Here is a 17,369-nt window from a genome sequence, read left to right as displayed (position 1 = left end):
GCTTCAGATCAAGGTACACTTTTGTAGAGGTATATGACACTGACAGTTTATGTCAGTATGACGCTGAGCATACTGACATTCATTACCATTCATTATCCAAACCACGCTCAGATTTATACCACGGTGTTTACAAGAACTTGTACTATTCAGTCACTGTCGTATATTGAGTCATTCACCTCAACCTCTGATTCTACTTCCGTTTCTAGTAATTAGCATGCATTTGTGTTCCAGTGTTCCAGTGTTTTCATTGTTGTCCCCTTCTAGATCGGTAGCAGAAGCAGTGTTTACTCCCCCGAGAGCAACGTGAGGAAAACAGGATCCTACATTTATGAGGAGTTCATGCCAACAGATGGCACCGATGTCAAGGTAACTACACTCTGATTGATTGCGGAATTGACTTAATTAAATGTTTTCTCTCACTTAGCGATCAAAATTACCGTGTCCTACTGCTTTAGAGCCACTACAAGCTCTCCTTTTCTCACTTTTGAGAGAATGCTGTTCATCGATTATTACTCAACATAGTGTATGCGAAAGTGTTAACGTGGCACAGCGAAGCCAACGATCTACCTGGGGCACATGGCTAATTTTGGTGTCTATGTTCTCATCACTTAACGGGGAAGTTGACCAACGGCACAATCTCCCAAAAACCTGGTGTATTCCTTTTAAAAGTAAGGATAACCTTCAAAGCCAATTTTAGGACTCTTGTTATGGCTCATAGTGTGGTTTTGGTGTCAAAACATAATGATATGGGACTCAATGGCTGAACAAATCCAAACTGTTATTTCAGCCAGTACAAATAGTAGTATAAATATTGTAATTTGGCTTGGTGTAGTCCAAGAGCAGTGACCACACCACTCAATGGTTTGCATTCAATATCTGAAGCTGTAAACAAAAGTGAAATTGGCATTGTGCTAGTCTAGAGAAGGCAGCGATCATTAGCTTCTCCAGATGACTTTACCTTAGTGAGGCTACTTTTTTGTATACACTTTTTGTATAAATTGTGGCATATCTAATCAAACAAAACTAAACAAAGATTTTGTCAACATAGCTGATCAGTAATATATACAAAATTAATGTTACACTACTTACGCATGGTGATGTACAGATGATACAGGTGACCAACGGAAAAATTACGGATTTGGCTTTCTGCACTCATGCTTAGTTCTCATTCCAGAACAGCCAATTGTGGAGTCAGTGTGTTGCGACAGCGTGTATCTCTGTGTATGTGTGTCTTATTGTGTGTTTTTTGCGTAGGTTTACACAGTAGGGCCTGACTATGCCCACGCGGAGGCCAGGAAGTCTCCGGCCCTTGACGGCAAAGTAGAGCGGGACAGCGAGGGTAAGGAGGTGCGCTACCCTGTCATCCTCAATGCCAGAGAGAAGCTCATCGCTTGGAAAGTTTGTCTGGCGTTCAAGGTAATTGTGCGAATACCACAGAAGTGTGTCAGGTTGTCCTCACATGGACAGCCAAGATAATGTGGACTGGGCTTATCATCTTGTATGGCTTTATGAGAGGACACGTGGTGTGTTCAAGGAAATTCAATACCCTTTCACATTTTCTCTTCTTGTCGTTCTTCCTCGACAGCAAACAGTCTGTGGGTTTGACTTGCTGCGTGCCAACGGTCAGTCGTACGTCTGTGATGTCAACGGCTTCAGCTTTGTCAAGAACTCCATGAAGTACTACGATGACTGTGCAAAAATCCTGGGGTGAGAACAGATTTAGAAATATATTTCCATATTGCATATACAATCCGTTTTAAAGAGGACTTTCATTTTTAACCAGCGACTGCTTTTGGAGATGATTTTTATCTGGCAAAGTAGTCTAATAACATGCATCAAATGAATATTGAACTTCTATCTGTAGATCCATATCTCCATGCTTAGATTAACTACACTATCTAAAAGTAAAATGATTTTTAGTATTTTTATCATTATGTGTTGTAGTCATCAGTACATCAAGGATACCCCAAAGCCATTTGTTTAGAATAGTGCCTATTGTCTACTTAGACCAAGTGAGGGACAAAAACAACAGAAATGTAAAATATAAATATAAAGAAATGCATCAAATTACCTGATGGCTGTGTAGATTTTGCTCTGCAAGAAGGGATTTTTAAAACGACAGTAAAAGGGAATATTATACACTGAACAGCAGATAAATAATCATACAAACAATTTTGCTGGCCTTAATATATTCAATTTGAGTTATGAAGTTCTGTGACAAATACTTTTTTAATTCCAGTAGCATAGAAATGCTTTTGTCTATAGTTTGATTACCATATTTAAAATCTTGAAATGTGGAAAGGCTCAAAATTATTAAAAAGAAGCAGAATTGGATTTGGTCTGGATTTAATTCTATCCTAGAGTAAAACCTGAATGAAGTTTGGTGATATTCAGAATATAGACCAAAAAAATTAGTCGGAACAAGAAACTGAAGTCGGTTCATGTAAATACGAAAGAAATTAGTTGTCATAATCCACAAATTAGGAGAATAATAGTAAGGTTTAAGCACAACTCCACAGGGCAATGCTAGACATAGTCAGTCGCAGTCTGTCCACTTAAATACAGAAACAGTTTAGTCAAAGCTCATACCTGTAGATTGCATTACACCATAATACACCAAAAATGTCTTTCCTGCATGGTTCTTTGGACAGAATTCTTATGTAATTTGGTGCCTGTCCTACAGAAACATCGTCATGAGAGAACTGGCTCCACAGTTTCAAATACCCTGGTCCATACCGCTGGAGGCTGAAGACATCCCTATTGTCCCGACCACCTCTGGAACCATGTGCGTATGAGCTGCAACAAAGCTTCTGAGCAGGGCTATATCAGAGTTGTTAAATAGCAACTAAACCCCAAACCCAAAATTGTGGTGAAGCCTGACATCTAAATGGTGAAAAGTAGGGTACTGAACTGGCCTTCTGCTATTGGCTGGTCTTTGGTTCCAGGTGATGTCACCTTCTATAGAGTACAACAGGTGGTGACAGCTGGCACCAAAGAGCTACTATTTACTATTATTTGAAAATGTGAAAAATAGAAAAATAAAGAAAAATGTGGTGTGTCAAAACTTTTGACTGCTAGTGTAAATTATAAGAACACAGAAAATATTGATTTATTTTGCTCATAGAAATTGAGTAGGCACTTTGTAGGTGTGGCCTTTTTGCTGCATCATCGCCAGTCTTATATATTCATACATGCTTCTAAAACAAAATGATTCAACTGTTGTGTTTAATAAAACGCCGTCCCAAGTCATGCTGTAAGCTACTGCATGCATGTATTTGTTCCAGCTTCAGCATGGTGTTTACTGTTTTAGGATGGATAAGAATGATACCAAGCAGAGCGCGTCCACACAAATGGATTGGTTAACAGCTGTTATTTAAGAAAACAATTGGCAGATACTCAAAGTTATGCACTCCGAATCAGTATAGGCAATGAAATATTTGTATTGGTGTATCCTTCAGTGTAAAATCCCACTACGGTCTGCCTTCTGTTAGATTTTTGCACTGTCCCAAATCATGACTCACTAGCATTCTCTACTTAGGATGGAGCTCCGCTGTGTCATTGCTGTGATTCGCCATGGAGACAGGACTCCCAAGCAGAAAATGAAGATGGAGGTTCGCCATCAGAGGTAAGGTCACACAGCTCGGTTATTAAGGAGAGAACCGCATTCTACAACCGAACTCACTCCCTGAAAATTCAGGTATTGACTACTGAATTTGAGAGCGGATTCGGTTAGTCCGAGTAGTGTGTACCAGAACCGGACTAGACAACTGGTTGTTACGTTACATACGGCGGCAACACTTGTTACGTTACGTAACATAATCATCGTTAATTTGAAAGAGACGGAGGTAAGTGTTGTGAGACATTCTCAAATTTTCTATCCAGTCTGTTTCCTCAACATTGCGGTTGTTCCTACCTGTTCTGTGGTCTTGGACCGGCCCAAATGTTGCAGTTAAAAGTATCAAGTCCATGCGGTGGAAAAAGAGAGTATGACGCCGCTGTCAGTGGCGGTTTATTAAGATCTTATGGATACATTGTGTTGTTGTGTGATGGTTGTGATATGGTTGTGCCGAACTATTCATTTTTGTGATATGGTTGTGCTGAACTGTCAAAGCACTTTGAGCTGCATAGTCTGTATGAAAAGTGCTATACAAATAAAGTTATTATTATTATTATTATTATTATTATTACATTGACGCCTCTGGTTACTGGTGTCAAGTAAACCATAAATACGCAAGTGAAATACAAGCAATGGTAGCCGCGATATTGCTCTGAAGTAAACGTTACTATGGTTACAGGTATTATTTACAGCCATCGCGAGATCGGAGGAGTGGAGTGACTCCTGTTACCCTTACATACAGTCTGATAATTTTACTCCGCTCTGCTCCAGTGTGTACCATACATATGAGAATTCACTCTCATTCATAAATTCGGTTGTCACTATTTATTTGACTAGTTTGCACCGAGCCCCACTCTCTTCCATGAATTTACATACAACCACGTCTTCCGTTGCCCAATAAACTTTAACATTAGGTAACATTATTGCCTGTGGTATTTAAGTGACATTAGTGGAATTATTTAACTGATAACTATTGTAATGCTTCAGTGCATTGAATTGAATTGAACACACGCGCCGTGAGTCTGTACAGGATCTGTGCTTGTTGTAACTGCCTTATGTATTTTGTCTTCAGGTTTTTTGATCTCTTTGAGAAATGTGATGGGTACAAAAGTGGAAAGCTAAAACTGAAAAAGCCAAAGCAGTTACAGGTTAGTAGAAATTGATTTGATAAAATGCATGTAACTATGTATTGGATGATGATTTATTCCTTAAAATGCCATTTGTGTCACTCATGTCTACAGGAAGTGCTTGATATAGCCAGACAACTTCTGCTGGAACTTGGGCAGAACAACGATTCTGAAATTGAAGAGTCCAAAGCAAAACTTGAGCAACTGAAAACAGTCCTTGAAATGTAAGCATTATACATGACGGTTTCAAATTTTCAAATTAACATTTGATAAACTACTCATTTTCTAACAATATATCACTCGTTACTTTAGGTATGGTCACTTTTCTGGCATAAATCGCAAGGTTCAGTTGACCTACCTTCCACATGGATGCCCCAAAGCATCAAGTGAGGAAGAAGGTAGTTTCTTGTAAGACTTTTCCATTTACCCATGCTTCTGAGTTGTCCTCGTTCCTACATTTATGGGATTAATTGGGATTAACTCTGTGGTTGTGCGGTCCTGGTTTTTCAGATGTACGGCGGGACGACCCATCGCTACTGCTGGTGTTAAAGTGGGGAGGAGAGTTGACCCCAGCAGGCAGGGTACAGGCTGAAGAACTGGGCCGGGCGTTCCGCTGCATGTACCCTGGAGGACAAGGCAAGGGCTACTATTAAACCCTAAATACTTTTCAATATTTGTCACTTCACAAATTTCTTGTATTCTTGAAGATAATGCAAGTATTGCATTAACTTTAAAGACCCATTTTGGTGACTGTAAATTCCAGTTTCGAGTCCCAAGTCAGTCTCAAGTCAAGTCTCAAGTCTAAATGTAGAGCAGCAAGTCAAGTCAGAACAAATCAAGAGTCCAGGATCAATTTAATATCTTAAAGAAAACTAAATATCTAGGACTTTTCAATGCAATATGGTTTTAATATTGGTAAGAGCATCATGAGTTTGATTTCTATAATCAGTTTCAACTTCAATAAATTCAATCATTCCATACAAATTCAGAAAACAGAATTTAAATTCAGTCGTCTGCTGGAACAAATCTCATCACTTTCAATCTAAGTCATTTACACAAACACAAGATCTCAAGTCAAGACTTTAGAAACCTTTTCAAGTCATCAAAGTGCAAGTCAAAGTCAAGTCCCAAGTCACCATAACTCAAGTCAAGTCAAGTCTCAAGCAATTAAAATTGTGACTCGAGTCTGACTTGAGTCCAAGTCATGTGACTCGAGTCCCCGTCTCTGATAATTACTTATTTCATGCTCCCACATTTATACTCCATCTAGGGCCTGTTTTGATAACTGTGGGTGTATCATTTAGGTTCAAAACAGAGCTTTGATTGACAAGTTGACACACTGTATGACCACACATGTACACTGTAAACGGTGTTGGTCAGACGCTAGCATACTGTATGAAAGTGGATACAGCCATTATCAGTGAAAGTATTTCCATAGAATACATCTAGAATTTCACCCAATTCAAAGCCGATGAGTAAACCAAAGAGGAAGCTGAGGTTTTCACTATACAGTGTTGATTTAAAATATCACAAACCCCGATTTTCAATATTCATTCACATCAGTTTACAGCTAAAATGTCTCACTACCACAGGTGACTATGCAGGGTTTCCTGGATGTGGCCTTCTGCGCTTGCACAGCACCTACCGTCACGACCTGAAGATCTACGCCTCAGACGAGGGCAGGGTCCAGATGACTGCTGCTGCCTTCGCTAAGGTTTGCACGGAATTACCATCTCATCCCGATTCCATATTGGCTCTCACAAGGAGTTACACCACCAGTCTGGACAGTTTGGACACACACATTTTTCTTTATTTTTACTATTTTCCACATTTTTGAATAATAGTAAAGACATCAAAACTATGAAGTAACACAAATGGAATTATGCAATGACCAAAAAAGTGTTAAATAAATCAAAACTATCTTATATTTTAGATTCTTTAAAGTAGCCGCCCATTGTCTTGATGGAAAGGCAAAGGCTTTGGAAAGAAATTCATACATAGGATCAACTTCACTATTTATATTTGTCTAAGAAACACATTTCAAGCATTTAAGTATAAGCCTTTAGATCAAAATGGCTTTAAGAGAATGAAAAACATAGTACATTCAATCAGGTGTGTCTAAACTTTTGACTGGTAGTGTATCTCTGTTGTAGTTTTGTAGAGATGACTAGTCTGTGGTTCTGCTGGATCAATAGCTTCCTGTGGTTTTATAGTAAAACAGCAGATGGTGTCATCTCTCATAGGGCCTGCTAGCACTGGAGGGGGAACTGACGCCCATCCTGGTGCAGATGGTGAAGAGTGCCAACATGAACGGCCTGCTGGACAGTGACAGCGACTCCCTCAGCAGCTGCCAGCAGAAGGTCAAGGCCCGACTCCATGAGATCCTGCAGAAGGACAGGGACTTCACCACCGAGGACTATGAGAAGGTCTAGAGCCAGGGCTGGACATCTTAGAACAATGAGGGTTGTAGTTGTGTAGTCTCCTGAAAAATGGCCTCTGATTTGATGATGATGATGGTGGGAATATCAATCGCTTAACTGACATTGGCGACAACTAGTAACTCTCTTCGCTTTCCTTTGTCCATTCTTCATGATCCATGTGCTGATGAGCCTTTTTACATGACTATTGTACATGTTTGTGGATCTCATATAGACTTACAGTAAGGACTAGCTGATAGTTTATATCTTTAAGAATCCATCCCTGACAAGTGAAAACTCACCACCTATGCCCTGGTTTGCCATATAGCAGAGTCTATATAGGCTTAAGTTGATATGTTTATAATTGGTCAATAGATGGATTACATGTTATGTCTGATAATCTTATTCTTATGCAGTGTTTTGTAGTTTTCTCTAGACACTCTTCCTTACTTGCTCGGGAGATATTAAGTCATTTTTATATTTCCAGCTTGCTCCTACCAGTGGTACATCTCTCGTTAAGTCCATGCAGATGATCAAGAACCCAGTGAAGACTTGCGATAAGGTGTACTCCCTCATCCAGAACCTCACCCTGCAGATCCGACAAAGGATGGAGGACCCCAAGTCATCCGGTACGTGAGCTCAATAACAAAACAAAAAAAATCCTTCTTATACAACTTATAGAAATTGATCTTAACCTTCTGTTTTTATTTTACTTTTACGCATAATAGGAAGTATAGCTGCTCTGTTTGTTTACAAACATTCTGATTTGGTCTATTAAGACTGATCACAGATTCAACCTGTGAGTGGGGATGAGCACAGGTTGCAAAGTCCATGGGATGAATTGGGAAGTTTAAGTATAAACCTACAGTGGATATCCTAATTTTCCTCGTTTTTATTGGCTTGGGAGGCAGAATTGTGCAGCATAATGAGATGCATGTGTGTACCAAGTTTCACGTCACTACGACTAACGGGACGGCGAGGCTGAAACTTACAATTTGGGACTTTATTATAACACCCCTTATGGGCCAATTGATGCAATTTTTTGTATCCCAGCAGCGGTTGACCGGGACTATCTATATGCCAAAATGGACAAAAAATTATCAATGTATGAATGAGTTATTGGATGAGCAAAGTAATCTAGATCTTTGTAGATCTTGCAACACTTAAACAGCATGTAGGTAAGGAGATGGATCACAGTCAGTAAAATATAATTACAGTAACAGTATATTTGTCGGCCCATTATATCCTAAATCAGCATTTGTTGCATGTGGATAAGATTGCTTTTACAAAATGGTCAAACATTTGAATGTTTTGCATCTATGTCCTTCTGTCTCTACTGTGTTATCAGACATCCAGTTGTACCACAGTGAGACGTTAGAGCTGATGCTGCGTCGCTGGTCCAAGCTGGAGAAGGACTTCAAGATGAAAAATGGTCGCTACAACATCAGCAAGATCCCTGACATCTATGACTGCATCAAGTATGACGTGCAGCACAACAGCTCACTCAAGCTGGACAACACCATGGAGATCTATCGCCTGTCCAAGGCCTTGGCCGACATTGTCATCCCACAGGTCAGTCGCCAGCACCGCTCGCTGGAAGGTATGAAAACGGTTGTTTGAATTTGCAACTCATGGACATTTTATTGTAGGATTCATTGCGATTTTTCTTGTGCTACATGAATATTTCAGAAGTGAAAAGGAAATTGAGGAAGGATAAAATTCAAATATTATAGCTGCAAACTGTGATTGTAAGGGTCAAAGCACACATTGAGAAAGAGAAAAAACTAATTCACAGAATGTATTTTGACACCAAGAGCAGGTCAACCCCATGTATGGGTCAACTGTTTAATTCTTGATTTGACGTTGAGCATTTAAAGTAATTGTTTTCTAGTAGTTTAGGGGATTGAGGGGATACAGCAGGGTTGTCATGCCTCTCCTTGAAGATGTAAGATAGACTTTTTCATAGGCTAAGGTTCTAAATGGTTGCTCTAGACTTAAAGAAAACCCCATTCCATTAATAGTAAAAGTGTACTTGCTGCTGAAAATCTGTTCCAGCAACCACACTAACAGTTGTGGCATTTAGGGAGGAGTTGTTGTTAGCTGAAGCAGATCTATGCTATATATTAACTGTTTAAATTAAATAAATACAAAACCAATTTACATAATAAATCAAACCTGACCCAACTATAATAACAGTAATAACAGTATAATAACAGTAAATACCTTCTTAACTCACAAAGTCTTGCACACACCCCTTCTCTCTCACAAGTTTTGGTATATTGCCGGGGGACTTTTATTCTGAAGGGCTACGTGACGTGTGAAATGAGGCAACGAAATATGTGTTCCGATTCGGTCCGGTAGGTACCGGTCGAATGGGAACCGGTGCCATAGCGTAGAGAAAATGTATAATGTATGGAAAATATATAGGAGCCCTGCACTGTAGGGATTGTCACCAGGTAATAATATGAGATCAATACAATATGTAACCGGTGGATTGTGGATTATTTGTTAATTCCCACTTCTATCACTAGGAATATGGTATCTCCCAGGCTGAGAAGCTGGACATTGCCAAAGGTTACTGCACCCCTCTCATCCGCAAGATCCGCTCTGATCTGCAGCGGACCCAAGATGACGACACCGTCAACAAGCTGCATCCAGTGTAAGAAAGCATATAAACACACAGTTGCTACTGCACACATGCAGCTGATGTACTCAAATCCAGAACAGGAGTATGACCAGGGTCCCCTATTGAGTTACTGTTGCCCCGCTACTGGTTTTGTCTGTTGGTCTGAAGACTTTTTTTCATCCTTAAATTGATTGAGCTATTAAAGCAAGGCTACAGCCCGGCCGCCTAATAAACCTAACAAATACAACAGGGTTCAGAAAGGAAGTGTATTGTAAGTACCCATTTTGAAAAATGTGTGCGACTATGAATTTAATGCCAGCTTATGCCTCTGTGGTCTTATTCAGGTATTCGCGTGGTGTGATGTCACCGGAGCGTCATGTGAGGACCAGGTTGTATTTCACCAGCGAGAGCCATGTTCACTCCCTGCTCTCCATTCTCCGCTATGGATCCCTCTGTGACGTGAGCCTTACAGTAGCTTCTCACACAATGGAGTCAGTTGTCTCACTTCGGTTCAGTGGTACTCAACCATGAGGCTCAGCAGTCTGTAGGTTTTCATTCTAACCAAAAACTACAGCAGCTGTTTTCAGCTGGTTGGACACACTTTTTGGCTTCGATGGAACATGGTTGAGAACCAGTGGCTTAGGTTATGTACTGTACTGTAGCTCTGTGACAAACAGGATCTTGAATGGCTGCCTGTTACACTGGCTAACACAAATAGGTAGTGTCAAAATTTCTGCAAACTTTTCCTCCTGACTAGCCTAATGAGTAGGGGTGTCACGATTCTCCAAATCCACGATTTATTTCAATTTTCGATTTTCGGCACTTTTTTTCAGCACTGACGGCTATGCCATTGTTAGACTATCGAGTCTTGATTTGTAAAGATCAACAGATCATTGGTTTTATGCCCTGACAACTGTCATTTACATTTTCAAATTCTTGATACCATCTTTAAAAAGATGGTATCAAGTGTGATATAACTGCCATATTTTTTTTTTTTGGAATGTACCACACTAAGGCCATATGGCCAAATTTTTTCAAAGTTTTTCCATTTAAAAAAAACCACAACTTTCCCTTTAATTTGGTACCAAATACATTTCAGGGCGTCTCCTTACTGAAGTGTCAACATTCACAGTATGACAACAAAACAGATCCTTCCTATCTTGGCTAACAATAAGCTTTCAAAATACATACAAAACCTCCAGCGCCTCAACCCAAACAGTAATAAGATCAGACAATAATAGTCGCCAAACAAATATGGAAAAAGTCACCTCAACCCGGCCAGTCCTCCTACCGACTCCGCAGCGCACTGCCTCCCGGAAAACAGCGTCCGTCTCCGGCGGTGAGAGCCAGGTAGGTCCCGCTGTTTAGTGAAGGTGATCTTGTGTCTAGTTTTATCGAACAAGAACAAGCGATTTCGATCAAAAGACTTCACCTCACAATGTCTTCGTAACTTTCCACTACACACGGCGGGTCAGGTTCTGTCTCACAGCACAATCTGACAGCTTCCAGAAGGTTTTAAAAGCATGACGCTTAGCCAGCGAAGCCATTTTTACCGGTGGAGGACGACTAAACCCGGGGAAAATCAAACGTCTCAGTGTCACCAGATATACAGTATTTTCCAGTTCCGGTTCATCGATGACAACTTGAAGTATATATAAAACAAAGCTGATAACTTGATTTTCAGTTTTTGGTACATTTTAAACGATTTAAAAATGACGGGCGCTCTTGGGCGCTATAGTGAAATAGTGAAATAGCGCTCTCTAGCAGCTATGCTGTGTCGTCACTGAAATGTTGTTTTTTTCTTCAGACGCGTGCAAGTAGGCAGGGGTGGACAGAAAAAAAATACTGGGAGAATCGCGAACCTGCTTGTGATTTCGAAGGTCGAAATCGAACGCTCATTTCGATCGATTTTCGATTTAGAATCGAAATCGTGACACCCCTACTAATGAGAAACATTATTCCCATGTTGCAAGTCACTTCAAACTTGATCCATCGAATAAGTGCATGAGCAAGTTTTAAATTGAAACTCTGAATCTGCTGTCGTTCCGTCATTGACTGTTTCACACAGTATCTGATTTTATACATAAATTAGCATTGAAAACGGGAAGGGTTGCATATTTCTATGAATAAATGCATATTAAAGAGTAACCCAAACCCAAATCTGTGGTGAAGCCTGACATCTAATGGTGAAAAGTAGGGTACTGAACTGCCCATCTGCTATTGGCTGGTCTTTGGTGCCAGGTGATGTCACCCTCTATAGAGTACAACAGGTGGTGACATCACGTGGCACCAAAGACCAGCCAATAGCAGATGACCAGATTTGGGTTTGGGGTTTAGTTACTCTTTAATTTGTTTAGTTGGTAAAAATTATTCTTGGCAGGAAAGCCAAAAGTTAATTTCAGACACTGCTAACTGCTAATTTCACAGGAGACCAAAGATGACCAGTGGAAAAGGGCCATGGACTACCTCAAGGTTGTTAGCGAGCTGAACTACATGACGCAGATTGTGATCATGCTTTATGAGGATCCCAACAAGGTTAACACATCTACCATGGACAAAATCCAGGTATATTCACTCGTGATTTTGACTAGAAGGAGTAATACCATCTGTTTGACCGTAGGACCCCTCATCTGAGGAGAGGTTTCACGTGGAGCTGCACTTCAGCCCAGGGGCCAAGGGCTGTGAGGAGGACAAGAACCTGCCCTCTGGGTTCGGTTACAGGCCAGCATCTCGAGAGGTAAGGGAGCGCTACCTTAAACACTTTCTTTTTCCTCAGATACAATAAGAACCTTGTCAATATCTTAGGAAAAATCCACCCTCAGGTACTCAGATACTTACACCATTAGATATCAATTTGTGATGTTCCAGGAGTTATTTTGTGATGTATGTAATAGTTTTTTGTTGTATCCTAGGGTTGCACAATTCATTGTAAATAATCGTATATCGCTATTTTATGTTACCATGATTAATGATTGTGTAATTTGGCAATATTGAAGTGTTTATTATATTTTTAATTCCCCTGAAAGTCCCAGTGTGATATATTATATGAAGCGCTTCCTTTATGCATGACCAATCGCAAACTTTGACTGTGGACTGTGGGTGGATTTTTCCTTCAAAACACTTTATAGATACAGTGGTGGCTGTTGCCTCATTAGGCTGTTTCTTTTACATTCTCTTTACATGTTTTTTTCCCACTAGCCATACATTGCGTTCTCAAGAAAGCACAGCCTTTGAAGTCAGCTCACTTGCAGTATTTGTATTTCCTAACGATCCATACGTTCATCTGTCAGAACGAGGGCTCTAAGAAGAAATCTCAGAACGACAGCGACGAGGAGTCGGGCCTGACCAAGCGAGACGAGCCAGACCGGGCCCTCATGACCTTCAGACCCTTAGTGTCCGACCCCATCTACATCCACAGGAAGTCCCCTCTACCCCGCTCCAAAAAGATTGGCTCCGTGGAAGTAAGTGCGCCCTCAAAGTCCAGTTTCAGTTTATATCCTAGTGCTGCTAGAACAGGATGTAGGAACACAATACATGTGAACAGAAATGGGCACAAAGTTTCAGACACAACTAGGAGGCATAATAGCACTAGAGGTGGGCAGTATACTTGCATCAGTGCGGTGCCAGCATTACATCATGCAATGATACGAATTTTGAAATGTTGCGATACAATGCCTTTTGTTTAATTTTCATCTTCGGACACATTTCCACATGCCAAATTGCTCCCATTACCAGTAGCTACAGACCCTGAAAACTGTGAGCACAAATTAAGCCTATCATGTTACAATATATTATCATAGTGAACAATAGCCTACTTTGAATTTATAAATATCTCTAAGATTTCATTTGTCTGCGCTTATCAGTTCTATTCTCAATTCATTTCATTTTGCGTTTTAGTTGCAAGTGACTGTGATGGCATATTGCTATCATCCACAGTATGGGAAAATATTATGAAATTATTATTATTGTTAGTGATATGAAATTGAGTCCATATTGCCCACCCCTAGATCCCATATTTCTCAGCCTTGAATTTCCAATGCCTTATTTATCTGATGATCCCAAATCATTATCATGCTCTTGATGCCTTCTTGGTAGTGCTGCTTTTGCACGTTGTTGCTTTGAATAGATGTAGATAGGAGTAAGTAATATGCCTATGCTTTGAGCTATATGTTTACTTCCAATGCTTTCCTAGTTTCACAGTTTCTTTACTCCAAAGTTCTCAACAATTTGTTTCTCTGGGAGATTACTGTGTTTAGTTATTATTTATCTATAAGTTTTACAAGGTGAATGTTGCTGAAATTTGTTAAGTAATTGATAATCCAGATTGCTTTTGATTATTAGGCTTGTTATTATGCATGTTTTTAAGTTATATATGGTCACATGTTGAAATGGTAATGTGAATGGGTGACACTTTATAATAAGGTTGTATTAACTAATATGTGTTAATGCATTAATTAATGGTGATGAAAGCCGCATTTGTCAATGCAGTAACTCTGTTCATGACCTATTTATGACCGATCTGTCTTTTTTGTGTGATTTCCTGCAGTAACCCTTTGTGAAGCATAAAGAGCTGTCCCATTTTTGAATTCATGTCTTTAGTGTAGTAAGCCATTAGTAATATACTTGGAAGACCAACTAGATGCATCATTGTCGGGGAACCCTTACGTCATGTTTCACATGGACTTGTGTAAGCCATTGGTAAGGCATGCAGAGCTGACACTTTACAACAGGTAATGTGAAATGGGTTATTTAAGGGTTAACAAACATTAATTAATGTCTACCATTCATCAGGAACCCATTAATGAAGGATGAGGATCTTTTGAAGAGAGTTGTGATGAGTATAGTTTTGGGCATGTTTTGTTAATGTTAGTAAATGGTTTAGTTCCAAAGTTCCAAAACAGAGACAGATCGGTCACAAATAAGTCATGAACAGAGTTTAATTACTGCATTTACATGAAGAAATGATTTCATGCCTTAGTTAAGCATTTGTTCACCATTAATTAATGCATTAATTCATGTTAGTTAATACAACCTTATTATAAAGCAGAGGTGGGGACTCGATCTCGTCACATGACTTGGACTCAAGTCAGACTCGAGTCACAATTTTAATTGCTTGAGACTTGACTTGCTGCATGAAGAGAAGACTTGAGACTTGACTAAAGTCTTGACTTGAGATCTTGTGTTTGTGTAAATGACTTGGATTGAAAGTGATGAGATTTGTTCCAGCAGACGACTGAATTTAAATTCTGTTTTCTGAATTTGTATGGAATGATTGAATTTATTGAAGTTGAAACTGATTATAGAAATCAAACTCATGATGCTCTTACCAAGTTTTTATACTGTTAAAACCGTATTGCATTGAAAAGTCCTAAATATTTCGTTTTCTTTAAGATATTAAATTGATGCTGGACTCTTGAGTTGTCCTGACTTGACTTGGTAATCTACATTTAGACTTCAGACTTGGGACTCGAGTTGGTCACACCTCTGTTGTTAGTGTTACCTGTAAAGGAAATATTTTATATAATACATCTGGCCTGATGAACAAAAATTGTTGCACTCCAGCAGAACATAAGTATTGGTCACTAAGAATTTAAGATTTTTGTATGGTGCATTGAGTATTTTGCCATCAATCACTTGCCCTTAATTGCTCATTTCCATACACTAAACAAGAAGTCACATCCTCAAATTGCATGTACATAGAGTGCTAAACATCTTTAACCGTTTCCCCTCCCCAGAGTTCACTGAAAGTAAAACCACTAATATCAAACAATGAAATGCAGTTCAGAATCACCAAATGTTGTGGTCCACAGTTTTTATGTGTCTTGACACCATATGACAGTATGAATTTACTATTAAAATGTGAAGATCTGAGTTGTTTTTTTCCTAGGTTGTATCTTTAATATGCTGCAAATGGTATTACAATACCCAGAGAAAAATGTATACATTAGCACCTTGTTTGAAACTTGCTTATTGTTATCTATATGACCAACCTTACAGTGCCAGAAGTAGCAAGGAATTGACCTAGATATCAACCTTACCCTTTTAACAGAGAATACATTGATTTTCTTTTTCCTCATCTTTTTTTATGCTTTCTGTTTAGTCCCCATTGCAGCCAGACTTAATCAAGACTGCACCTGGCAAAGTATGACCACCACACATTTCTATACCCGACTCCTTACTCTCCAAAACAGGCGTACTTGTGAATGTTAATGAGATTGGACATATACATAGCTACATAGCTGAACTGTTCTTTTTCTGTAATGTTGCATGACTGTGCTGTTTTTGCCCCCTCTCTCACTTCCAGGAAGAGAGCCCCCTGAGTGTGTCTAGCCCTGACTCTATTGGTACCTGGCTTCATTATACCTGTGGTGTTGGTACTGGGCGTCGAAGACGCAGATCAGGGGACCAAATAACTTCCTCCCCTGTCTCCCCCAAATCACTGGCTTTCACTTCCAGTATTTTTGGCTCATGGCAACAGGTTTTTACACCCTTTTAATTCATTACAATCACACACAAAGAAACAGTTCACTGCTCTTTCGCACGCGTGCACCTGAGAGCATTGGGGCAGTCTCAAGGACACCTAATCAGCAGATCAATGTAAAGATGCTGTCATGTTTTATCGGCATACACATACTGTTCCATGCATCTTCCTACATTTCTTTAAACATACTCTTGTTTTTTTTAGCTTCCACTTTAATTGAAATATTATTCTTGCTGCCCAAGGTGCAGTTTATGCTTACCTTACAACAGTGGGTACAATTTGAACTGCAGTCAATTCACAGTTTCAACACTTAAAAAAAAATATGACTCCAGCCAGTCATCAAGACACTCTAGTATAGGGCTCTCTCCCTGGGTTTATTTATGTTGAGTTCTGTGCACATTAAGTGTGTAGATCATCCAAGTTGTCATTGATTGTCACTTTCATCCATTCCCTTCCTTCTCCTTTTTATTTCATCATTTTAGTAGCTTATTCATTATGTGCTCACAGACTATTCAGCTATGGCTATTTGAAATCAGCCCACATAACTGATTTGGCTGTAGGTAAACCCACCACAACCAGCCCTGAATTAAAGAATTTGAGTCTATAATATATAGAAGAGATGTCTTAGTGTTCTTGTGCCTCATATCACAGCTAATAGCCATAGCAGAATCAGTCCACCTGCATAGTTTGTAGTCATCATGTTCACACACATCTGATATGTAGAGGTCTGTCTTTATATTCATCTGCTGAAACACAAACATTAGTTGTCCTTTGTGACTTGCTCAATTTTGTTGTTGATTGAGAATTTGATCAGTATATCTGGACCACAATAAGGGCTGAACAGTGAATCTGTTGTGTGCATCTGTGTGGGTGGGATGTCTGTCCTCTATTCACCTGGAGCTGCTGTCCTCAGGACTCTGGCCCATTCTGCTTGGATGCTAAATACTGTATTTGTAATGGTTGACTGCTTTTCACAAAGGAAATGTAGGCAAGGCTATTTTGACTACATTTCTCGACCCATTTGCTAAATGGAACCAAAAAAAGCTTTGAATGTGGAACTGACTGCATTGATCTAATACATTTGACTTATTTATACCCTGAT

The 17,369-nt window shown here is 39.6% G+C and overlaps 1 protein-coding gene across 1 annotated transcript in view; it reads left to right on the top strand.

Moving 5' to 3' along the window:
* ppip5k2 (diphosphoinositol pentakisphosphate kinase 2) overlaps positions 1-17,369 on the top strand; it is a 51,274-nt gene that overhangs the window by 14,189 nt on the left and 19,716 nt on the right. Inside the window, exons 7-25 of the mRNA XM_078286317.1 lie at positions 265-366; positions 1,255-1,416; positions 1,586-1,707; positions 2,684-2,785; positions 3,539-3,625; positions 4,689-4,764; positions 4,858-4,967; positions 5,056-5,141; positions 5,254-5,379; positions 6,336-6,457; positions 6,987-7,169; positions 7,648-7,789; positions 8,509-8,732; positions 9,692-9,819; positions 10,131-10,245; positions 12,214-12,321; positions 12,407-12,523; positions 13,077-13,247; positions 16,091-16,264. Of these exons, the coding sequence (XP_078142443.1) occupies positions 265-366; positions 1,255-1,416; positions 1,586-1,707; positions 2,684-2,785; positions 3,539-3,625; positions 4,689-4,764; positions 4,858-4,967; positions 5,056-5,141; positions 5,254-5,379; positions 6,336-6,457; positions 6,987-7,169; positions 7,648-7,789; positions 8,509-8,732; positions 9,692-9,819; positions 10,131-10,245; positions 12,214-12,321; positions 12,407-12,523; positions 13,077-13,247; positions 16,091-16,264 (2,457 nt within the window). The remainder of the gene's footprint in view (positions 1-264; positions 367-1,254; positions 1,417-1,585; positions 1,708-2,683; positions 2,786-3,538; positions 3,626-4,688; positions 4,765-4,857; positions 4,968-5,055; positions 5,142-5,253; positions 5,380-6,335; positions 6,458-6,986; positions 7,170-7,647; positions 7,790-8,508; positions 8,733-9,691; positions 9,820-10,130; positions 10,246-12,213; positions 12,322-12,406; positions 12,524-13,076; positions 13,248-16,090; positions 16,265-17,369) is intronic.

Source organism: Centroberyx gerrardi, chromosome 2 (assembly GCF_048128805.1).
Source record: "Centroberyx gerrardi isolate f3 chromosome 2, fCenGer3.hap1.cur.20231027, whole genome shotgun sequence".
NCBI lineage: Eukaryota > Metazoa > Chordata > Actinopteri > Beryciformes > Berycidae > Centroberyx > Centroberyx gerrardi.
This window is presented reverse-complemented; position numbering and strand designations above follow the sequence as displayed.